Source organism: Anoplophora glabripennis, unplaced genomic scaffold, assembly GCF_000390285.2.
Source record: "Anoplophora glabripennis isolate ALB-LARVAE unplaced genomic scaffold, Agla_2.0 scaffold281, whole genome shotgun sequence".
In the NCBI taxonomy this organism is placed as follows: Eukaryota; Metazoa; Arthropoda; class Insecta; order Coleoptera; family Cerambycidae; genus Anoplophora; species Anoplophora glabripennis.
This window is the reverse complement of record NW_019416549.1, coordinates 397288-417850: the sequence shown is the minus strand read 5'-3', so window position 1 is coordinate 417850 and position 20563 is coordinate 397288. Positions and strand designations below refer to the sequence as shown.

General features: G+C 32.9%; 1 protein-coding gene across 1 annotated transcript in view; it reads left to right on the top strand.

The window, feature by feature from the left end:
• Nucleotides 1–9093: 9093 nt before the first annotated feature.
• The window catches only part of LOC108907092 (protein enabled homolog), an 84890-nt gene continuing 73420 nt past the window's right edge, over nucleotides 9094–20563 (top strand). Inside the window, exon 1 of the mRNA XM_018710616.1 lies at nucleotides 9094–9210. Coding sequence (XP_018566132.1) covers nucleotides 9094–9210 — 117 coding nt within the window. The remainder of the gene's footprint in view (nucleotides 9211–20563) is intronic.

Sequence of the window (20563 nt, the reverse complement as noted above, 5' to 3'; positions counted from 1 at the left end):
TATATAGATGATTTAAACATCCATGTTCAGTGTTAAAAACTGCAATTTACTTGTATTTTATTTATCTCTAAAAATATTAATTAAATTATTAAAACAGTACCTATTTATTTATTATTTATTTATGGATTAATTCTGAAATATGTATTTACTTCAGGGAAATATGTATATTTTTTGCAATTTTATAAGAACTTGATATTGCTAGTGAGAATAAAAGGCCATGCCTTATGCAGGTATTAAATGTAAATGTTGCATAAAAAGCTTTACGACTGTTTGTTCGATATTTTAAAATAAAAAAAAATATGGGTTTAAAACTCTACCGAGCATTTTGTTAGAGGTTTATTTAAAAAGTAGTTAGTCGTTGTTTCATATTATAGTCTAATTTTTCCTGAAAATCGTAATAGTTCCATATTTTGGTGGATTTTGGTCTAAATTCACATTTTTTTCTTTTATAAAAATATTAAATCAATTTGAATAAATTAAAAAAATCTTAGAAAGACTTGTTATAAAATTATAAATAAATATAATAAATTATTAAGAAAATTATCAAAAAAATAACATTATAAAAATGAATTATATAATAAATTTAAAAAAATAGTTTAATGTCTTTATTATAAAGTGAAAATACAAAAGCTCATAATATAATACATATTTTTAGAAATATACCATCCCTACTATAAATTAATTATTTTGTTTTGGTTTCATGAAGATTTGGTTAAATTGTTTGCACTTAATTTTGACTCACCCTGCATAGGAAATGTGACTATACAGAGTGTCTCTTAAGTCAACTACCAATTTCAACAGGACGTTACTTGGTCATAATTAATATACAGAGTTACAGTTAATATACAGACATCTTACGAATATACAGAGCGTTGATAAATGATTACAAGTCACGTGACCAGAAAATTTTGTTTCTAACAGTAACTTTATTTCCTTCATGTTGGCAATGAAATTCCGGTAAAATTAAAAATTATTAAAATAGTAAGATCAAGGTTACATCAAAACACAACGTTCTGTTTCACCGGCTGTGATTGGTGTAATATTTCACCAGATTCTATTCAACCAATCAGCGATCGCATTATCTCGAGCGTAGGCGTAACGGTTTGTTACCCTTCATTGTCAACGAAGCATCACTATTGGTAACGCCAAGATCTAGGGATTTTTTGTTACCAGTACCGGTCGTGTAATGTTAAGTTGCCTAAGCTCGGCGGACACGTGGCTTGTAAACATTTATGAAGGCTCCGTATAGCAGCTTGAAAAGGATATTTTTTTAAATATCTCTTAAACCAGTTGAAGTATCGCGTTTGTAGCTGTTGCTAACTCATGTTTATGGACACAAAAAATACCTGGACCCCACTTTACAGCTGCCTATAAAAAAAATTAGAATTTTGTTTGTTTCTTTGAAAATCTAAAATTGAAATTTTACTCCAAAACCTTTATTGATATATATTTTTTTTTTTGAAGAGCTATAGTTTTTCTAATTACAACTCTTTCATGATACACGATTTTTCCCATTTTTTCTACATAGCCGCTCTGCTAGGTTTTGGTATCGTTTTTACCAGTTTCGTAATTCGTTCTTAACGAGGAAGCGATTTGTCTCTCAAAACTTCAAGAAATCTAAAGCTACGATGTGTCATCCAGCCTAGGAATAGTAAATCAAATTAATAAAATAATTTTTCCTGTAAAGTGTATGTATGGGCTGTTAACGTTGTTAATTTGATATGAAAATTAACTCGACAGATTCTGGTGTAATTGGTAACACTTATAAGAGAAACACGTTTGTTTGTTATACAAACAGTTTTAACTTCACGTGTAATAAACAAGACAATAAAAATACAAAATGGTATATTAAATATTATTATGTCCTCTCCAGCCTCGCCTTTTATTGTCTCGGGGCGCGTAATAATCCTTTTCCAGTTTCGCTCGTCGCTTCCCACGTATAAGCTGGATGGCTGACATGTGTTCGTGTAACCCCATGCCTAATTTAAACACAAACACACATCTACCTTGGCTGTGACGGTCCCGCCGCCTCCGGCATCGGCGTTTTACAGTCCGAGTTAACACGACGTAAACTGGTTCGATTGGTCGAGGCAGTTTTCCGCACTTTTACACCGACCATAACCGCCTTTTACGATCCAACCATTAACCCGCGCGATCGTGTTGTCGCTCGACACGACATAAAGTTTCATTTCGCATAATCAGCGACGGTGTTTAAACGGCGTGAATGTTCAATTAACGCGCGCACAATGTTGTCGCGACTAAATGCTCTTGTTCATCTGAAATTGTCGCTTCCCCGAACAAAGTTAAGTCGTTGGCGAAGTTTGTAATGATGTTTGATAGAAGCCAGCGAGTTTCGATACTTACTGAAATGGTCCTTCGAGCCGGATTTATTTAAATATAAGTATGTCGGATGACGACCTGTAACATTTTCTCGTTAGTGATAATAAACAACTAATAACATAATAGGTACAAGGAGAAACTGTGACATTAAAAGACAACTTAGTTTTTTGTTGTATTAATCGAAATTATGATAATGTATTTAAAGATGGAAGTTTTTTAATAATAATAAAGTAAATGAATTGATTTTTATTCAAGCGATTGTGTGTGTTGTCATCGGAAATTAATTTGGTCTGTCGAGCCGGATTTTATTTTACTCTTATATACTCTTTAGGACAAAAGTATAACGTAAATTTCTGATTGTACAGAGTGATTCAGTTCAGAACTTATCAAAAAATTTTTTTGGACATACAGGGGTCTCTTACAAATACAATTTTGTAAAGAAAAAATTAGAAAGTGCAATTCGAAAATGATTTAAAAATAGACTTCTGTACGGCACTGGAAACTGGTCCGCTGTAAAACCTAGCGACCAGCATGCGGCATAGTGGCAAAGTGTGATAAAAACCGACAAAAACTTGAAAGAATTTCGCATGAAAAGAAATAAATAGAATTTTATAACACCTATTTTATATCAGCAAATTCAACTGTTTTTGCTGCTATTTTATTATTAATTAATGAAATTAATTTGTGGTTTTACTTAATAAAATAATTTGATAAAACAATTGTTCAAAATTTTGTCCACCAACGTGTAAACACATTTGGGGCCGTCTTACTCAGTTTCAATGAACTAACACACATATTGTCTCGTTTCACCATAACACAAATACCTCACCTTAACACAAATGTTGTCTTAATTCATCAAAGATTGAAACGACTTGCTATAAACGCAAGTTATTTTTGACGCTAACTTCTAAAACACTATCGCAACGACGATTGTAAAATCGGATTTAAGTATTTGGAGTCACAGGCCACGTGGCTCTCCACGCGTATTGCGAATAACGCTAGAGACTACAGTTGTCCAGATATGTAATGGTTGAAAGTACTACAATTTCTCGGATACTATAAGGATTTTACAATATTTTTTTTACGATATTGACTCCATTTTTTTGGATAAGTTGTGAATCACTGTATAAGCTGTGGTTGCAAATAAAGTGATTGAAATTAAGTTATCTCGGTATAATTTTTTTCTAACTTCCATTAAAGGTATCTTTAATTCGTTTTGTTTATTTAATTTTAATATTATTATTATTATTATTATTATTATTATTATTATTTTTATTTAATTTTTAACATAATTTCACAAGTTTATAAAATGCAACCAAATTTCGAAATTGAAACAACAAAATCTGTTATCAGGAACTTATTTGAGGAACAGAGACATTTTATGAATGAAACGTTAGGTACTTTATTTAGTATAAAAAAAAAATATTCCTTTTTTTTTGTAAAATGCGTCGCAATGGACAGGTCCTTTTTTAATCTAATTAAACTTTACGTTTTTGTAACTTTATTAAACATTTTTATTGAATGATGAAGTCAACGCCTACTGAGTATATAGACGAAGAAAAAACTTGAACTTACAATTAGCAAAAATAATTAAAAAAATATATAAACCTGTGCTATTATCAAATTCTCTACAAGCAAAAAAATGTGCCGAAAAAAATAATTGAAGATTACTTCAAGAAATTTAACTGAAATAAAATTCCCTATTCAAAAAGGGAATGAATAAAAACAATTGAACCACAACTACTTAAGAAAGCTAAAGGTCGGTTCATTGATTTTAATTCAAGGAGGCTGCTATTGAAAAATTATCTACTTACTTGGATGTCTATGTCCAATATTTAAAATAGGTTCATGTATAAAAAACAAGTTTTAGTGCCACCATGCATTGTCATCCAAACTAGACGTGTATGCAAAATTCAGCTCAATCGGTTGGGGATAACTGTTTTAAAATTAATTTGCAAGATTTGACCCAATACTAACAAGGCAAGTTAAATAATAAGCTTTGTAAAAATAATGATAGTGGTCCTTCGAGCCGGATTTTTATATAAAGTAACAAAAATTACATTGTTCAACCTCAACCAAATTATTTGGTTGTGTTACATTTTAAGAACCAATTTTTGCGTTCCCACGGATTTAAACAAATGATGGAAAGTCAAGCCGCGGTAACTGCATAACTTGTTTGAATTAATATTTACTTGCGATCATTTACGACGGCCAAGGATCGGTAATTATGTGAGAACTCAATTAAAATCTCATCGGCTTCCAATTTGCGTGTTCTCGGAACAATCTCGTTGGATAAACCTAAAAAGATTTACATTTCGTTTGTTGTAAAACCACAAAGCAGAGGTGTTTACATTGCACTGAGTCATATACAAAGAAATCGTGCCTATCGTGATGCGGTTTGTTAAACATCGGTCTGGCATTAAATAAATACCAGTTCTAAGTAAATAATAGCTTTTTATGCGGAGATTAAGTCGTATTGTGGTCGAGTTGAATAGGATTACTTGTGGGATTTTTAGTTTCTTTTGCTTTAAGTACGCTCTTCCAACTTCTAATAGAGGTTTTTTTCCCTGTAGGCCCCACCTCGCCTTAGCAGCAAATCATTTGACTTTTACGGCATCAAATTCTTTATAATTTCTTACTATAGTTATAACGGCATAGCGGAAACTTGTAAATTGCCTGCAAAGTGTGTCAGAACGTGTCCGTAGAAACAAGGATGATATACTGTTAAGTTGTCCACACTTGGAACAAAAAGTGTTAAGTGTGTGGATCTCTGTGTTTCTGTTATGAGAATTCGTGTGCTCTTTCCTTGTGAGTGAGGTGAAGAAAAGCCGCAACCATTGCTATCATAGTGCGCCTTCAGGATAACGCCGACCAGGATGTGGGCAAAGAGGCGACCGAGATCAAAGAGAAAGAAGGCCACCAGGAGACGGTAGACACCCCTCTGACGTCGCCCTCCGATGAACTTCCTATCCAGGTATATATATATTGCCATTTTTTAAAGAGATATAATCGTTACATGGTAAATATTATCCAAAAACATTAAATAGGTACCTATACGATTAATATTAGCGATCTAAAATAGATTTTTTGAAAAACCGCGAACAGAAAAATGATGATCAATTTTCAAGTCAATAAGAGCCATTAAAGTCGTATGAGGTTTTAGAATTTTGTATACTAAATTTGATGCAAAATATTATTTAAAAAAAAATACCGAGGTTCCACTTCATTAATACTGATTGTGAGTTGTGGAAAAATGTCATGATAATTTATAACATTATTTTTGCAAGTAGAATCACTTTCTAAAATTTTTGCTCATAGTTTTCGGCACCCTGTATTATGATTCTGCACAACTTTTTATGTACAGGGTGACCGATTTATCTGGAGAAATGAGTTTTTCTGGGGCACGGCTGAGAAAAGTAAATTATTTTAGAAACTATTGCATTTCTGATTACTTTTACTTGAAGGTAGGGTCAAAATACAGAAATCATCTTTACGACGCTAGGCATCGTGGCGCTTCAAAAAATTTTTGCCAGCAACATACATTTTTTAATATGTCACAATAAAGATCCCTTAATTTTGAATATTTTTCCTGACATTTTTTATGTTCCCATTATTTAAAAAATTGTCGATTCCCAAATCGTACTTTGTTAATAAGACATCATCATAAAACTATATAAACCTATTAAAAATGACACTTCATATAATTTAAAAGCTTTACTGTAATTCTCCAGTGCAACTAAACAGTGAAAAACAATTGCAAAATTTTTTTCTGTTGTGATAGTTTTTGCCCCACATTTTTAATAAAGGTTGTAAATTCTATTCGTTGAACTTTATTATTTTTTAAATAAATGCAAGCAGGCTAGGCAAAGAAACAGTATTTGTTTTCATGTGACATATTCTCAATGAGAAGTGTCAGAATTTTGAATAATCATTATAGAGTTTATAGAATTAATTTTTGTGATCGTTCATTAGTACTAGTTACTGAGAAGTAGCAGTAATAAAATGTTTTCCCATGACGAAAAAGTGGATATGCTGTTAATTTTCGGAGAAGCCCTGAAAATGCATTACGGGCAAGAAGATTATACGCACTGAGATATCCCGAAATAAATCTTCCAAATCAAGTATTTAGCAAATTGGAAAATGTTCTCCGTCGGAATAAGAAATCATTTTTAGTTAATAGGGTGAGACTAAAAACAGTAACCGCTGATGAAAATGTGGCAATTATAATAAACTATTTTGAAAATCATCCTGAAGCATCGATTAGAAAGGCTTCCAGAGAGTTAAATTTGACATATAATGCAATTCAAAGAGTTTTCAAAATTAACAAATTTCACGATTATAAAATACATACTGAACGGCGAAAAAATTTTATTTCTCAGTTCTTAGTTGCATTAGATGATCCTAATTTGTATAACCACATTCTGTGGACAGACGAAAGTCATTTTATTAGTCATGGCATTCCAATCCGGAAAAATACTCATCATTGGTCGGACGAAAACCCACATAGTATTAGAGAAGTTCAAAATCAGGGTCACTTTGGTGTCAATGTATGGTGTGGAATATTTTTATGATGGTGTCTTAACGGGACAAAGGTATTGCAATTTTGTTGCAAATGATATTTATAGAAAATGTGCCACTTCAAATTAGGAGACACCTGTGATTTCAACTGGACGGGGCGCCTTACCATAATGCTGCAGTTGTTCAAAACTATTTAAATTTGCACATTGAAAATAAGTGGATAGGTACTAACGGCCCTTTACAATTTGCTCCGAGAGCCCCAGATCTAACCCCCCTTGATTTCTTCTTGTGGGGAGCCCTAAAAAATATGTATAAAACTAAAACAAACAGTATTGATCATTTGAAGCAGAAAATCACTGCTACTTGTCCAGTGAACTAAGAAAACGTTACGAATTGTGTTTAAATAATAATGGTGCTCACATTGAACACCTATTAAAACATTAAGTATTGTGTTTATTTATTTTTATGTTTATTTATTTCAGTTGATATTCCTTTCCTATTTACGTATTTCAGTTGATATTCTTTATATTGTTGTGGTCTCCTTTATATGATAGGTGGGTTTGTAATTCTTACAGATTCATGTAATTGTATACACAGTTATGTTATTAAATTCTTTATAGTGAATACGTTTTTTATTGTAAATAGAACAATAGTTATTGATGTATTGAACCAGCAAAATCATTGAAAAAAATCTATATCGCTGGCTACGTCGTTGCAATAATAATTATGAGATAGGGAATTGCCCATAACTTTTTAAATAATGGGAATATAAAAAATGTTATATAGGAAAAATATTCAAAATTAAGGGATCGTAAAGATAATTTCTGTATTTCTGCCCTAACTTCTAGTAAAAGTAAGCAAAAATGAACTACTTTTTAAAATAATTTATTTTTCTCGGCCGTTTCCCAGAAAAACTCATTTCTTCGGTTAAATCGATCACCCTGTACGTAAATTTATTTTACAAGACGATGTAATTAATACTAATAATTATTTATTTTGTTAGAAACAATGTAATTTACTGAATAACTGAATACTTAGCTTCCCCTAAAGCCGCATAAACGTCCCTAAAGCTGTTCCAAATTATTCGATGTAAACCTGTTTATGGTTGAATAAAATTACGGACAGATATAAACGACGTCAATTCATCATAATATAGAAATGATAAAGGCCTATACGTTCATGATTTTACAACCCCTGCGATATGCGGGCTCCTATAAATAAGTTATATTTAATTTTCACTGAACATTTGATTTTATGTTCTTCCCTAATGTCAGCCGGGCAATAAAATCCACAGTTTCAGCGTTCGTACATGGCGTAATATCGCATAAAAATACTTGGAAATCGGCTCTCCAGCTAGCGCCATAACTTTTATCTCCCGCCATAATTTATGGGGTCGTTAATTAAACCTTTTAAATGTTTACAACCAATGATAATAAAACGGCAACTCGGTAATGGCAGTTTATGTCGACAGTTAACATAACCACGGCCGAACATAAAATGTCTACGTCGACTAATAAGTGTAACTTTAACGGCCTAGGTTGGCAGCACTGACGGTACGAACTCCAATCGGGATATTTAATACGTACCGCGTTTCAGATAATGTACATTATAATGTTGCAAGTTGTGAACTCAGAACTACTGGACTATTTCCAAAAAATTTCTATTAATACCAACTTCGATAAATGAAAAATAAGAAAAAAATATTTTAAAAACAAGCTTTTATTAAAAAGTAAAAAGAAAAAATAAACCAAGGTCTTCATAAAACCCATAATGTTGTGGAAACTACATACCCACAAAATAATAATAATAATAAATAATAAATAAATAATTTATTTTCCACTGAGACAATATTACACTGTATGGGAATAGTCACAAAGAGTTGAAAGTAAAAATACACTCCAAAAAACACCAACAAAGTACAAAAATTAATATATATGTTAGAAACTGGATGCCAGCATTCAATGGGACGGCGGTTATCGTTTTGTTTGTTGATGTTACTGGCATGAGTGAGATCACCACGGCCGATGAAAGACGTCGAGTACCAAGGAAACGGGATACACTCGCTATCTAGCTGTCGGGTTATGCAGTTGTTAAAAGTTTAGAATAAAATTGTATTTGTTTTATTCTTTTTATTTAATTGAAACTCCAATAATCATAAGAAATCTAACATCAGAAGTGGGATTAACTTACGCATTTCTTAGTGTTTTTGAAATTTGAATTGTGAAAATTGCGAATATGAGCGAGTCTGAGCAGAGGCGGTGCCGAAGAAGGGAGCGCAGGGACTCTCTCGATGATAGTGCTGAAGGCGTTTTAGTTCAAAGGTCCAAGAAATCCTCTCATGGCAGTCGTTCGGTGAGTAATGATGAGTCTGTTTCAAATCTTAGTAAGATATTTTTGAGCGGGATTGAGAAATTAATGACAAAATGTGGGAACACCAATTCACAATCCGAGTTAAGCCTCTCGATAAGTAAAGATGTTGTGTCGGAATTTGATCCGATTCACAATGATTTAAAAAGTTGGTTGGATGCAATTGACGAATATGCCTTAATTTATAATTGGTCTGATCGTGTCACATGTCACATTGCTTTGAGTAAATTGCGAGGGCCGGCCGAAGTTTGGTATAGGGGTCTGCCAACGCGTATTTTTTCATGGGCTGAATGGAAAACTATGCTACTTGAGAATTTTTCGCACAAACGAGATTTAGCAACGGCTATGACCTTGATGCTGCAGTGCAAACCAAAGTCTATGGAAAATTTGTATGAATACGTTTTTGAAAAACTTTCACTTATCCATAAAATGCAAATTCCGTTAAATAATACGGATAAGGTAAACCTAATCTTGAGCGGAATAGATAATCAACAAATTAAATTTTCAGTTGAGACAGCGAACATTACCGATCCGGCGATTTTAGCACGTCATTTACGAACATTTTACACCCCGACTCAAAATAACAGAAGTTCAACAATCACCGACCCAGAAAAGTATTATTCACTTCCAAAATGTTATAATTGTAAGCGCCACGGACATGTTCAAAAGAACTGCCCTAACCAAAATAAACAATAGTTCCGTATGAATCGGGCATTCATTTTGTTAGTAGTAAGAACATAAATATACAAAAAAATTACCATGATATACATACTTATAGAAAGACAGCTAATCAAATGTTATATTTATTATTATTATTAATGTTCATTGATATCTGATAATTGTAAAATTTCTAAAATTGCTAAATACAACTAATATAATTAAAACATTAAATACATCTAGAAGATAAACTATATTATACAGTTTATGTATATGTTTATATTATAATAGACGATGTGGCTCCGAAGGTTTGTTTATGAATTCTTAAGGGCACGGCCATCAATGCCGATGTGTTTATTAGACAAAACTTTACCGAACTGGATGACATAAATTATATTAGGCCAGGCCATTGCTCGTCGCTGTTTATACTTTAAACCGCCATCTGAAAAAATATTTATACCCTATTCCAAAAATTGCTGATCCTTTTTCGCACAATCCATATAGACTATTTTGGCATTTTATTAAGTCGCGCAGTATCAAAACTTATATACTAATAATCGTAGATGCATTTACAATTTTTTTATTGACATGTCAAGTCAAAGATTCGAAAGCAAGATATGTTATTAAATGTTTCCAAGATTTTATTAAAAAAAATGTTGGTGTTCTCCGTCGTATAATTTCTGAAACTGGTCGCTTGTTTACTTTTTAAGCATTGAAAGCTTTTGTGTACGACATGTGCGACTCATCATTTAAATGTCGTCGGCTTGCCACGAGGAAATGGACAAGTTGAGAGGTAGAAATCGGATGCTCCTTGATTCGTTGGCCATAATGGGAGCCAATCTTGGGTATTAATGGCACTATCAACAAAGTCATAGGAGTTCCACCTGGTGAAGGGCTACCGTGTCAGAATTAATTCCGCTTTTGAACTCGACTGGATTAATTCTGCAAATGTGACCGAAATACTTAAAAATGTTTTAGGTTAAACGTTCTTCTGCTCCATCATATCAAACTTGGTGACTTGGTCCTTTACGTCCGCCACTGAGGTTAGTTAAAAGCTCGACCCAATATGGAGAGACTCATTCCGGGTTTCTATGTTCTGGAAAACGATCGTTACGAAATAAGCGATGTTAATGGGATGCAAGGATCACACACCCGTTATGGTGGAATAGCTGGTGTTGTAGCACTAGCTAGACAGGTATTTGGACGGGCTTCCGTCGGGTGACGTTTGTCGTCACCTTAGTTTTAGGGCGTGTGTCGCCACCGTAGTTTTAGGGCGTGTGTCGCCACCGGGGACCATACCTGTTCAGATCAGGCAGGTACAGTGTCCGTTAGTGTAAGTCCGTTTAGTGTAAGTGGCGATTGTTTTAGGATCTGATCAGTCCGAATCGTGGGCTTTGACGTTTACCGATCGAATTACGGGCCTGTATCTCCGTTGAATTCTATCGATTTACGAGTCCTTAGTTAAGGTAGCATTAAGTTAGTTGCGGCATATAGGCAAAAAGTACCCTACTTATAATATCTAATAAATCTTGTATGTTTACAGTATAGTTCAAATCCCGCTTCCCCAGCAGCGCGAGGACGCTTGACGTCAGGAAGGGCCGTGTTAGAAACTGGAATGCCAGCATTCAATGGGACGGCGGTTATCGTTTGTTTGTTGATGTTACTGGCATGAGTGAGATCACCACGGCCGATGAAAGACGTCGAGTACCAAGGAAACGGGATACACTCTCTATCTAGCTGTCGGGTTATGCAGTTGTTAAAAGTCTAGAATAAAATTGTATTTGTTTTATTCTTTTTATTTAANATAAATAAATAAATAAATAATTTATTTTCCACTGAGACAATATTACATTGTATGGGAATAGTCACAAAGAGTTGGAAGTAAAAATACACTCCAAAAAACACCAACAAAGTACAAAAATTAATATATACAATACAAAACTAGTTTACAGAATTATAATATTCAGTTAAAGAATAGAAAACATTTTCAATCAGGTAACCTCTCAACATCTGTTTGAATTCAGTTTGACTACGACAAGACTTTATACAATGAGGTAGTTTATTAAATATCTTTAATCCAATGCAATTAGGTGAATTCTTAGTCATATTTAATTTTGCAAACGGTAAATAGAAATGATGTCTTTGTCGCGTATCATGAGCATGAACATTCTCATTCAAATTAAAAGAACTTGATTTACTGAAAACATAATTACATATTTCAAAAATGTATAAACAGGTCAACGTTAATATACCGTACTTTTTGAAAAAAGGTCTACATGTCTCATTTAGATTTATATTAGCAATACATCGAATAATACGTTTTTGTGCAATAAAAACTTTTTGACTGTTTGTAGAAATGGCCCAAAAATATATTCCGTATCTCAATACCGACTCAACCTTTGCATAATAAACATTCAATATTTGTTTTATTTCAAAGACACATCGTAAGTTAATAAAAACATATCTTAATTTATTCAAAGTAGCTATGATTTTTTCACAGTGTGAATTCCAATTTAAGTTTTTATCTAAATATAGACCTAAGAAACGTATAGAATCACATGAATTAGTCAATACAGTGTCATAAAAAGAGTTGAATATGGCTGAAAAGTATGATTAGAGACATACTATCTATATCAGTATGTTCATGTTCTTAGTGATTTAAAATAGTATCTCCCGAACGGAGCAAGTTGGCATATTGCGGTTCAGTTGAAAGATAGCTTATTTGGCTTTAAAAAACATCCAAATTTGGTGAAAATAAAAGGTGGGATTTTTGAGAAAATCAATTTTTTCTCATTTTTATCATAAAGTTTTAAAGCAATTTGAATTATGAAAAAAACAGGTAGAAGCTGATAAAATTTTGCACATTTTGAAAAAAAAAAAACGTTTCGACAGGATGATTTAGGTCAAAATGACGGCCACTTAAAAAAAAATATGCATTTTCATTTTCGAAATAACGCTGCCCCGATGTAAACTTTGTCATGGTGCCACAGAGAAACAAAAAAACGGGTCTCATAAAATTTGAAGTAGATTGACATCGTAAAGTTTCAAAAAAATCGAAGAGGTCGATTTTTTTTACTCGTTCAATCCATATGGAAACTACCATGTAATAATCTTGTGTTTATCATTGATAAGGAACAGTTACAATTATTTTGGCAAAAATATGTTTCTAAGTCGTCATTATCACAAATCCGTCGATTGGATCACATACATTGCGAAAAAGAAGGAACTGAAATTAATAATATACGGTTGAAGTTTAGTGGAATTTTTCTACTTTCCGCCTTTTTATTTCTTCAACTAACCGGCATTACTTTTATTATTTTATTATCTCAATGAAATACGTACCATTATGTAAATACGAATTCATAACTGATAAAAAAAAGCTTTATAAATGTACATGAAAAGAAAAAACACACGTAGTTCGTTACGTAGGATCGACATATACCTACAATAAGTAGTATGACAGTCTTCTCCCCCTCCACCACGCGCATCAGTATGTCGAGCCGAGCAAGCAATACCTATACGGGACCCATAAAAATTAAGTTTAATGAAAGAAAATGGGACCCATCGCTGCGGACTATTTTTTATATTAAAGTACAGGTATTCAACTATATCATATGGCGATTTTTCGAAAAAAAAATTTTTTTCTCGGCCCCTGTTGGTCGTAGGACAGATTTTTTTTTAATTCGTGAAAAAATGTCAACTTTCAAATGGCAGTATCGACAGTTTCATACGAATTGAAATCAAAAAGTTAATCAAAGTTTATGGCCACGAAAAAAAAAACGATTTTTCGATCGTTTTTTGGGATATTTGAAATCGATTTGAGGCTCGCGCAATATTTACACATAATAGTGTAATTATTAAAGAAAATTTTAAGCCCAACCCCATTCCTAAAGATGTGGCGGCCTATGAATTATGGGGATTTTACAAAAACGTTTTTTTTTTTTTTGAAAATTGGAATTTTGCAAAAACTATATCATATTTTTCAGTTTTGAAAAAATCATTTTATTTTGCTCACCAAGAGCTATCCTTTCACCAAGTTTCATTAAAAAATATGTATTTTTGAAAGAATTGCGATTTTTAACGGTTTTTTTGCAATAACAAATTAAGTTATTTATCGATGAAAATCGGTTTGGGCTTATTCGATCCGTATTAAAAATTCCTACAACTTTTGTCTGAAATATTTATTTCTAAAATGTTTACTTTTTTTATAAATGAAAAAAACTGTTTTTTGCAATCTTTGGACGCCATTTTGAAAATGAAGCCCAAAAATTCAGGTGGGGTAAAGTAGTTCATTGAATTCTACGGAATTTTTCTTAATTTTTACATATTTTCAATTACTGAACTATTTTTTGGCACCTGAAAAAGTAATTAATTGGACTATAAGGCCACTACAAAAGCCATTTTAATAATAAAGATATACTGGATTTTACCTTTCATATTCAGCAAAATGAGATGCTAAATTAATTTATATTAAAATATTTTACACTGTTAAATTAGTTATAAATTTCTTAGTGACACCACTGGCCCTACACGAAAATGTCGAGCTCTAATAATTTTGCACAATATACTCAACAAATTTCCCACACATAGCTAATGTGTTAGTTGTTAAAATAATATAAAATAAAATCAAATTTATTTTTAAAATATTTGGTATAGGTATTTTTTTATCTAAAATATTTTTGAAGTCAGTGATATTATTTATTTAAATCGTCTGAATCTCGGTATAGACACATGGTCTTCTTGTGAAGGCTAATCACGACCACGAGAATTCCATTATTGATTTTGTTGTCTCGCACGTAGTCCGAGAATCCCAGCGATTATTTTTTCCCAGTCTTTCAAGGAACGAAACCACCGATAATTTGAGGAACGACCCTTATCGCGCGATCTGTTTTCGGCGGACCCGCACAGGAATCATGTTCTTGTTGCGTTTCGTCCGCCACATATTTATGGTGATATCGATGAATGGCATATCCATTGCAATGCGGTATGCGAAGCGGTCAATGATGGCCTTTGTTATACTTAAGAAAAAAAAACAACACATGTATGTAAAACAAGGTACAAAAAGTTCTCTGTTATACATACAGAAAAAAATGAGTGAAGCTAAATTATCAAAATAGAAAGACCAAGTAGAATCCCGAAGGAATACTATTTGAAATAATTTGTGCATGACGAAAGGTCGAAAGGCTGTAATACTTTAATGTTAATAATTGTGATAAAAACCTTTATTGTAAATTGCAAAAGGAAATATACCTTTCTGTCCACGACTGTAATTTTAGCGCATCCTATCAATTTTATTTGAAACCTGAAGCCCAAATAATGAGCATCAAAGTGGAAGTCTTCACACAAAATGACGTTAGCAACCTTAAGGCTAAATGAGAATGAGATAAAACACAATAAATAGCCCAGCATGTCGAATAGGTAGGCACATTGTGGACCACTACCATGACGTCAATCATTCAGTGCTTTAACCCACTATGTGATAGCCCATTATAGCATTGTAGATTTTCAATTTAACAGTTTGCTCCTTCAGTGAAGTACTTCTGTTGCATCAATCACTTCGGACCACGAAAAGTTTTTAATCAAACCAATTAGAAAAGATCTTTTTGAACAAGGGGCAAACAATTGAAGGAATATATTTCAAAGAGAATATGCAGAGAATAGTAAAAGCAAATATGAGTACATACGAGGAAAAACCAGCGAATAAATTTTGATTATTCATAATCATTATTAATAAAGACTGAATATTATGGTTTATTCCAAAATTCATCAATTTTTGTTGAAAGTGTATAATTTGCACATTTTTTTTCTACCAATGTTCTTCAAATATTCTGCATCTGTTCAATGTTAATGCAATATTCTGACTGACGCTGATCCAAGTTAGTTGCTGGATACCGAAGATAAATTTGTTATTGTACATAAAAGAACTGTGGCATATACAAGGTGTGGTGTCTTTAGTGCAGAAAAAATAAAATGCAGATTCCTAGGAATATATGCAATAAAAAACCCTTATATAAGAAATTCATATATCCACGTTTTGTCAAGAAAATTGAACTTCAATTTTGTAGCGAAGAAATAAATCTTAGTGCGGTCCTGGTCAAAAAATGTCATGCCATTCGATTAACATCAGCGCATGCTTGCCGAACCGAACTTAACAGAGAGTCGAGCCTTTGCGCAAATCATTGTTGCCAAATTAAAATGTATGAAATACACACAAAAGAGATAAAATGTTTTAATGAAATAATAAATAATTTAATACAATCCTCTAGTTTTAATTAAAAGGAAAAATAAACATAAAATTCAATTAGTTATTTCACTGTAAATGATAATGTGCAATCCCAGACAAGAGGTTTGTAGAAACAAAGTACATGGTGTTACAGAAAAGACTACTATTATTTTAGCAAGTGATAGGTTGGATCACGACAAACAAAAAAGATGCACACTTACCGCTATTATAACTATCACCATGTCAGGACGTTCGATAGTAGTAAACGTATTATTGTTGTCCTCGTTATCCATTGGCAATTTAGTTAAAACAATAACTTAAAAAATAAAAAATAAGAAACGTTTTTAATAAACACTTAACGTCTAAAAAGCGCGATCTTTTTGACACAACTTAGCAGCAATTCGCCCGCAAGTAAAAACCGTCCTGACACTAACTGACACTCCACAGGTGCCGTGTGGAGTGCGGACTAGGTCAATGTTTTTTGCACTATGTTAAACAGGACCGGCATTAACATTTTGTCACTGCTTGTAATTTTTTGGAAAATATGTTTGATACTCAAATCTCATAATCCCTTATGGTAGCATATATTATTTTACTTCATTTATTGTCAAGAGTCTAGGTTTTTAATTTTCTGCATTAAAGACGCCACACCCTGTATAAGTACCTATTTATGGATAATCAGAAACTACGCCAAATTAGAATGAAACCGCTTCGTTCGTTTTCTTGTAATTTAGAAAAAAATGCGATATTTATAGATTTTTAGTACCCTATATATCGAAAACGAGTTGTTTCCGGACACATGTTTATTCGACTTTTCGTTAACTTGAGAGGTGACTAAAGAAAGCTTGGCAAGTATTTCAGTTACATTCTGCAGAATATTATTAAACCTACCTTGACAAAAATCAGTAAATTTAGGGAAGATGAAAGCTTATTTGGCATTTTCGCAATAAAAAATAAGATTCAGAATATTTAAGTTTCTTCTACACACTGCAGGTCCTTTTTACAGTTGATTTAAAGCTAGAAGAGAATATTATTTGTTTAATTTTTTTATAAGAAAAATTATTGTCGTGCATTATTCAACCTTAGAAAAAACACTGGACTGGACATGATTATGATCTTTTATCGTTTTTCCAAATATCTCAGTGATGGCTCGTGATCTTAAGATTAAATGTTGAGGCTGGAATGATAAAAAAAGAACGTTCTTTTTTTACACTCTAGATCTATGTATATTGACTTAATTTATTTTCTTATTCCTTCTTATTCGTGCCTATTAACAAATATCAGGAAATGTCAGCGTTAAGCTAAAATATAATTAATCACCTAACACCTATTATAAAAATAGATATTTGTTAATATAGTGCGAAAATAAGCGGCACTTCACTCAGTTACCTAAAGAAACCGCTAATGAAGCATTGGTTACTCAACAAAAATAGAAAGCGGCTGTAGAAACTATGTCAAGAATAACAGACAGAACCGAAAATCTCCCGCAAGCGATTTTCCTAATAGACCCCCATTCAAATCGACTTTAAATAACGGCACGGCACTCGTTCGGATGACGGCGTTTCCTCGCCGTTAAAACTTTTATTTCTGGCCATTACGAGTGAATCCAGCGCGGAGCGCCCCCGCCCCGCGTCGCCGCCACCCCGGGGCGGTCATTACGCGTCTCCGAAACTGCCACTCTAACGAGCACGGCCGAATTAACAGGGGCTCTCCATCGCTAATGTCCGCCATAATCGTAAACGCGATGCCGGAGAGTGTTTTTCACTTAAACAACCTTTTCTCTCGGCTCCGGGGATGTGTTTCGCGATTTAATGGCCTTCTGGATGACAATAATCGGTCCTAACCGTGGCTTTTTCCAGCCGACAAACCGCGCAGAGGTTTTTCACGGGCGATTTAAAAACGCTTTGCGGGCGGCTGAAAAAAAAAGCGGCCGGACGGAACGGATGGAGTCGACGACGCGACGCTGACAAAGTGCCGGGTCGGATGAAAAACCGAGGCCTGGTGGCTTGGCGTTCTTTGGCGCAACATTGTATTTATTAATGGAGCGGTTGTGTTGGTGGCACTGTATGATGTAACGCATTCCGTCATTAATCGATCGTAAAAACTGCGCGTTAATTAATAATTGAATGCAAACGAAATGTAATGTGAATACTGAATGATCTTTAAATCATTTATAAAGGCGGGTATCCATTTCTGTCAAATGCCCCGTAACGTAACACCGAACATGTTACGTTACAGCTAGTGGAGACGGAAAATTGTTGCATGGTACGAGTAACAAATTTGACGACACGCGTAACTAATCCCGGACGAACCATCAGCTGTCGGTTTTTAGTCGTCGCGTCGCCTCAAAGGGATGCAACAGTACTTTCTGCCACATGTTGTGACGGGGTTACTCTTTTGGCCGTAACGTTGTCTATTGCACATGTGATTTTGTCTTATTTTTTGTTTCGTCAGTCTTGTATATGGTCTGGGGTTAGTCTGTTTTCTGCAGTTACTAGAAATAGTGTGTTTTTCTGTGTTTGTACCATGGAGTGGAGTAAAGAAAAGATTTCCGGAGATTTCCGTTTCTTATTCTTCAAAATTGTTTGATGAATAAAAATATATGACGCTGCTGCTAACTGCAATTGCAGTGACAAATCCATTATTGCAGTCGGGCTCATACTGCGAGTTTATGTTCTGGTGTCGTCTCGTAACCTTATTTTGTTATGTTATGGAATGAATGATACGACCAAAACCACACATACTTTCGCAGCGAACCGAGTCACCTTTTGCAACAGACCGTAACATGTTATGTTCGTTGTTACGTTACGGAGCATTGCCACAAGTGGATATCCGCCTTAAGAAAACTTTATGTTACAACTCAGAAATTTTTCATGCTTCAGTATTTTTTGTCTTAATATATCGGAGTGTAATGAGCACTGTATACTGGGTTTTCTATTCGCTGTTGATTTGTATATATTTCCATAATAATTTGCCACAATGTACTAAACACAGTTGTCAACGTTTCAGATTAACATTTCGAGCCGTGTTACCACCATTACATTTTAAAGTTCTGACACGCCTACTGGAAAACCTATAGAATTGGCATATGTTAAGTATTTTTTTTTTATAATAAATTGTACTTTTTTATTAACTTATTTTGAGTTGTAAGTAGATAATATTATGATTGAAAAAGTTTTGTTAATTTTAAAGTAATATGTACTTGGCATTTTTCTTTTAAAAAATTTGTGTTCTTTAAAAAAATTATTATTACTTCTTCATTATTTAATTTCGAGGTTATTTACTTTCATATCAGAATACGAAAAAAATAGAATATATATTAGCTAGTCGTTTTAGATATCCCAAAACGTTGAGAAACAAAATGACAACATTTTTCTGGATATACTATCTGTATGTTCCTGCTACAATTTTCGAAGTCTTATCACAAATAAAAACTTGGGACAATATATGAGGTTTTATGAAACATGTAGCTTCAAAAGAATATTAAAAATAAATCAAAAATCAATATTGGAGGTTTTATTTAACATTCGCATTAGAAACCTACAGTGTGAAATCCAGTATTTACATTTACATTTGCAATTATGTATTTACGACTTCGACAAAAATTTTAGCATTAATTTAACAAAGATAAAAGCGGGTTATTTATACAACAACTAACGCAAATGTAAACTCCATTCCCACATTGTTGCGAAAGAATCTAATGCAAATATTTTTAGTAATAATATTAAGTAAATCCGTCTTCTGTAATCAACCATATCGTTTAATAATTGAAATCTTATTCTCTAGCTATTTAGAAATCATAAATAATAAATATGTAAATGTAGCTTCATATTTATTAAAAAAAAAAGAAAAAAAACATTTTTTAGATCCATTATTCTGTTTTTATTCGTGATTGAACTTATTAAATACTTAAATATAAAGTAAGTCCACGCAACTAATTGTTTCAAAGAAATTAAAATATGAAAACAAATAAAAAATATCCTTTAACAAACTTTAGGCATAGGCATAGCATTAATTTTACTCTCTAGATTATACTATCTTTGCTTTAACATTGTGAAAACTGCTACATATACTAATTCAAAACTGCATATACTAATTTCTTTATACAGGGTGATTCCCTTTTTATGATTAGGACTTTAACCATCGATGGATCTCGTCAAAATAATGTTATTCTTTTGGTTTTTATTTATTTTTTCTTAAACTATGAAACCCATTTATTTTATATTTAGTATACGAATGAAACGTTCTATTGATTTTACAAATTATTGTGAAAATAGATTAATCATAAGCGTCCGTAGGGGGCTCTGTTTGCCACATTTTTAATATAATTTCTAGGCCACTGGGAATTTTCCAAAATGAATATATTTTTTGTATATTGCGGTTTATTCTACAGTAAACAGGTCTATTACTATTTTTAAATGACATGCTGGGTTTTTGAGGAAAATGGCTCATTATGGA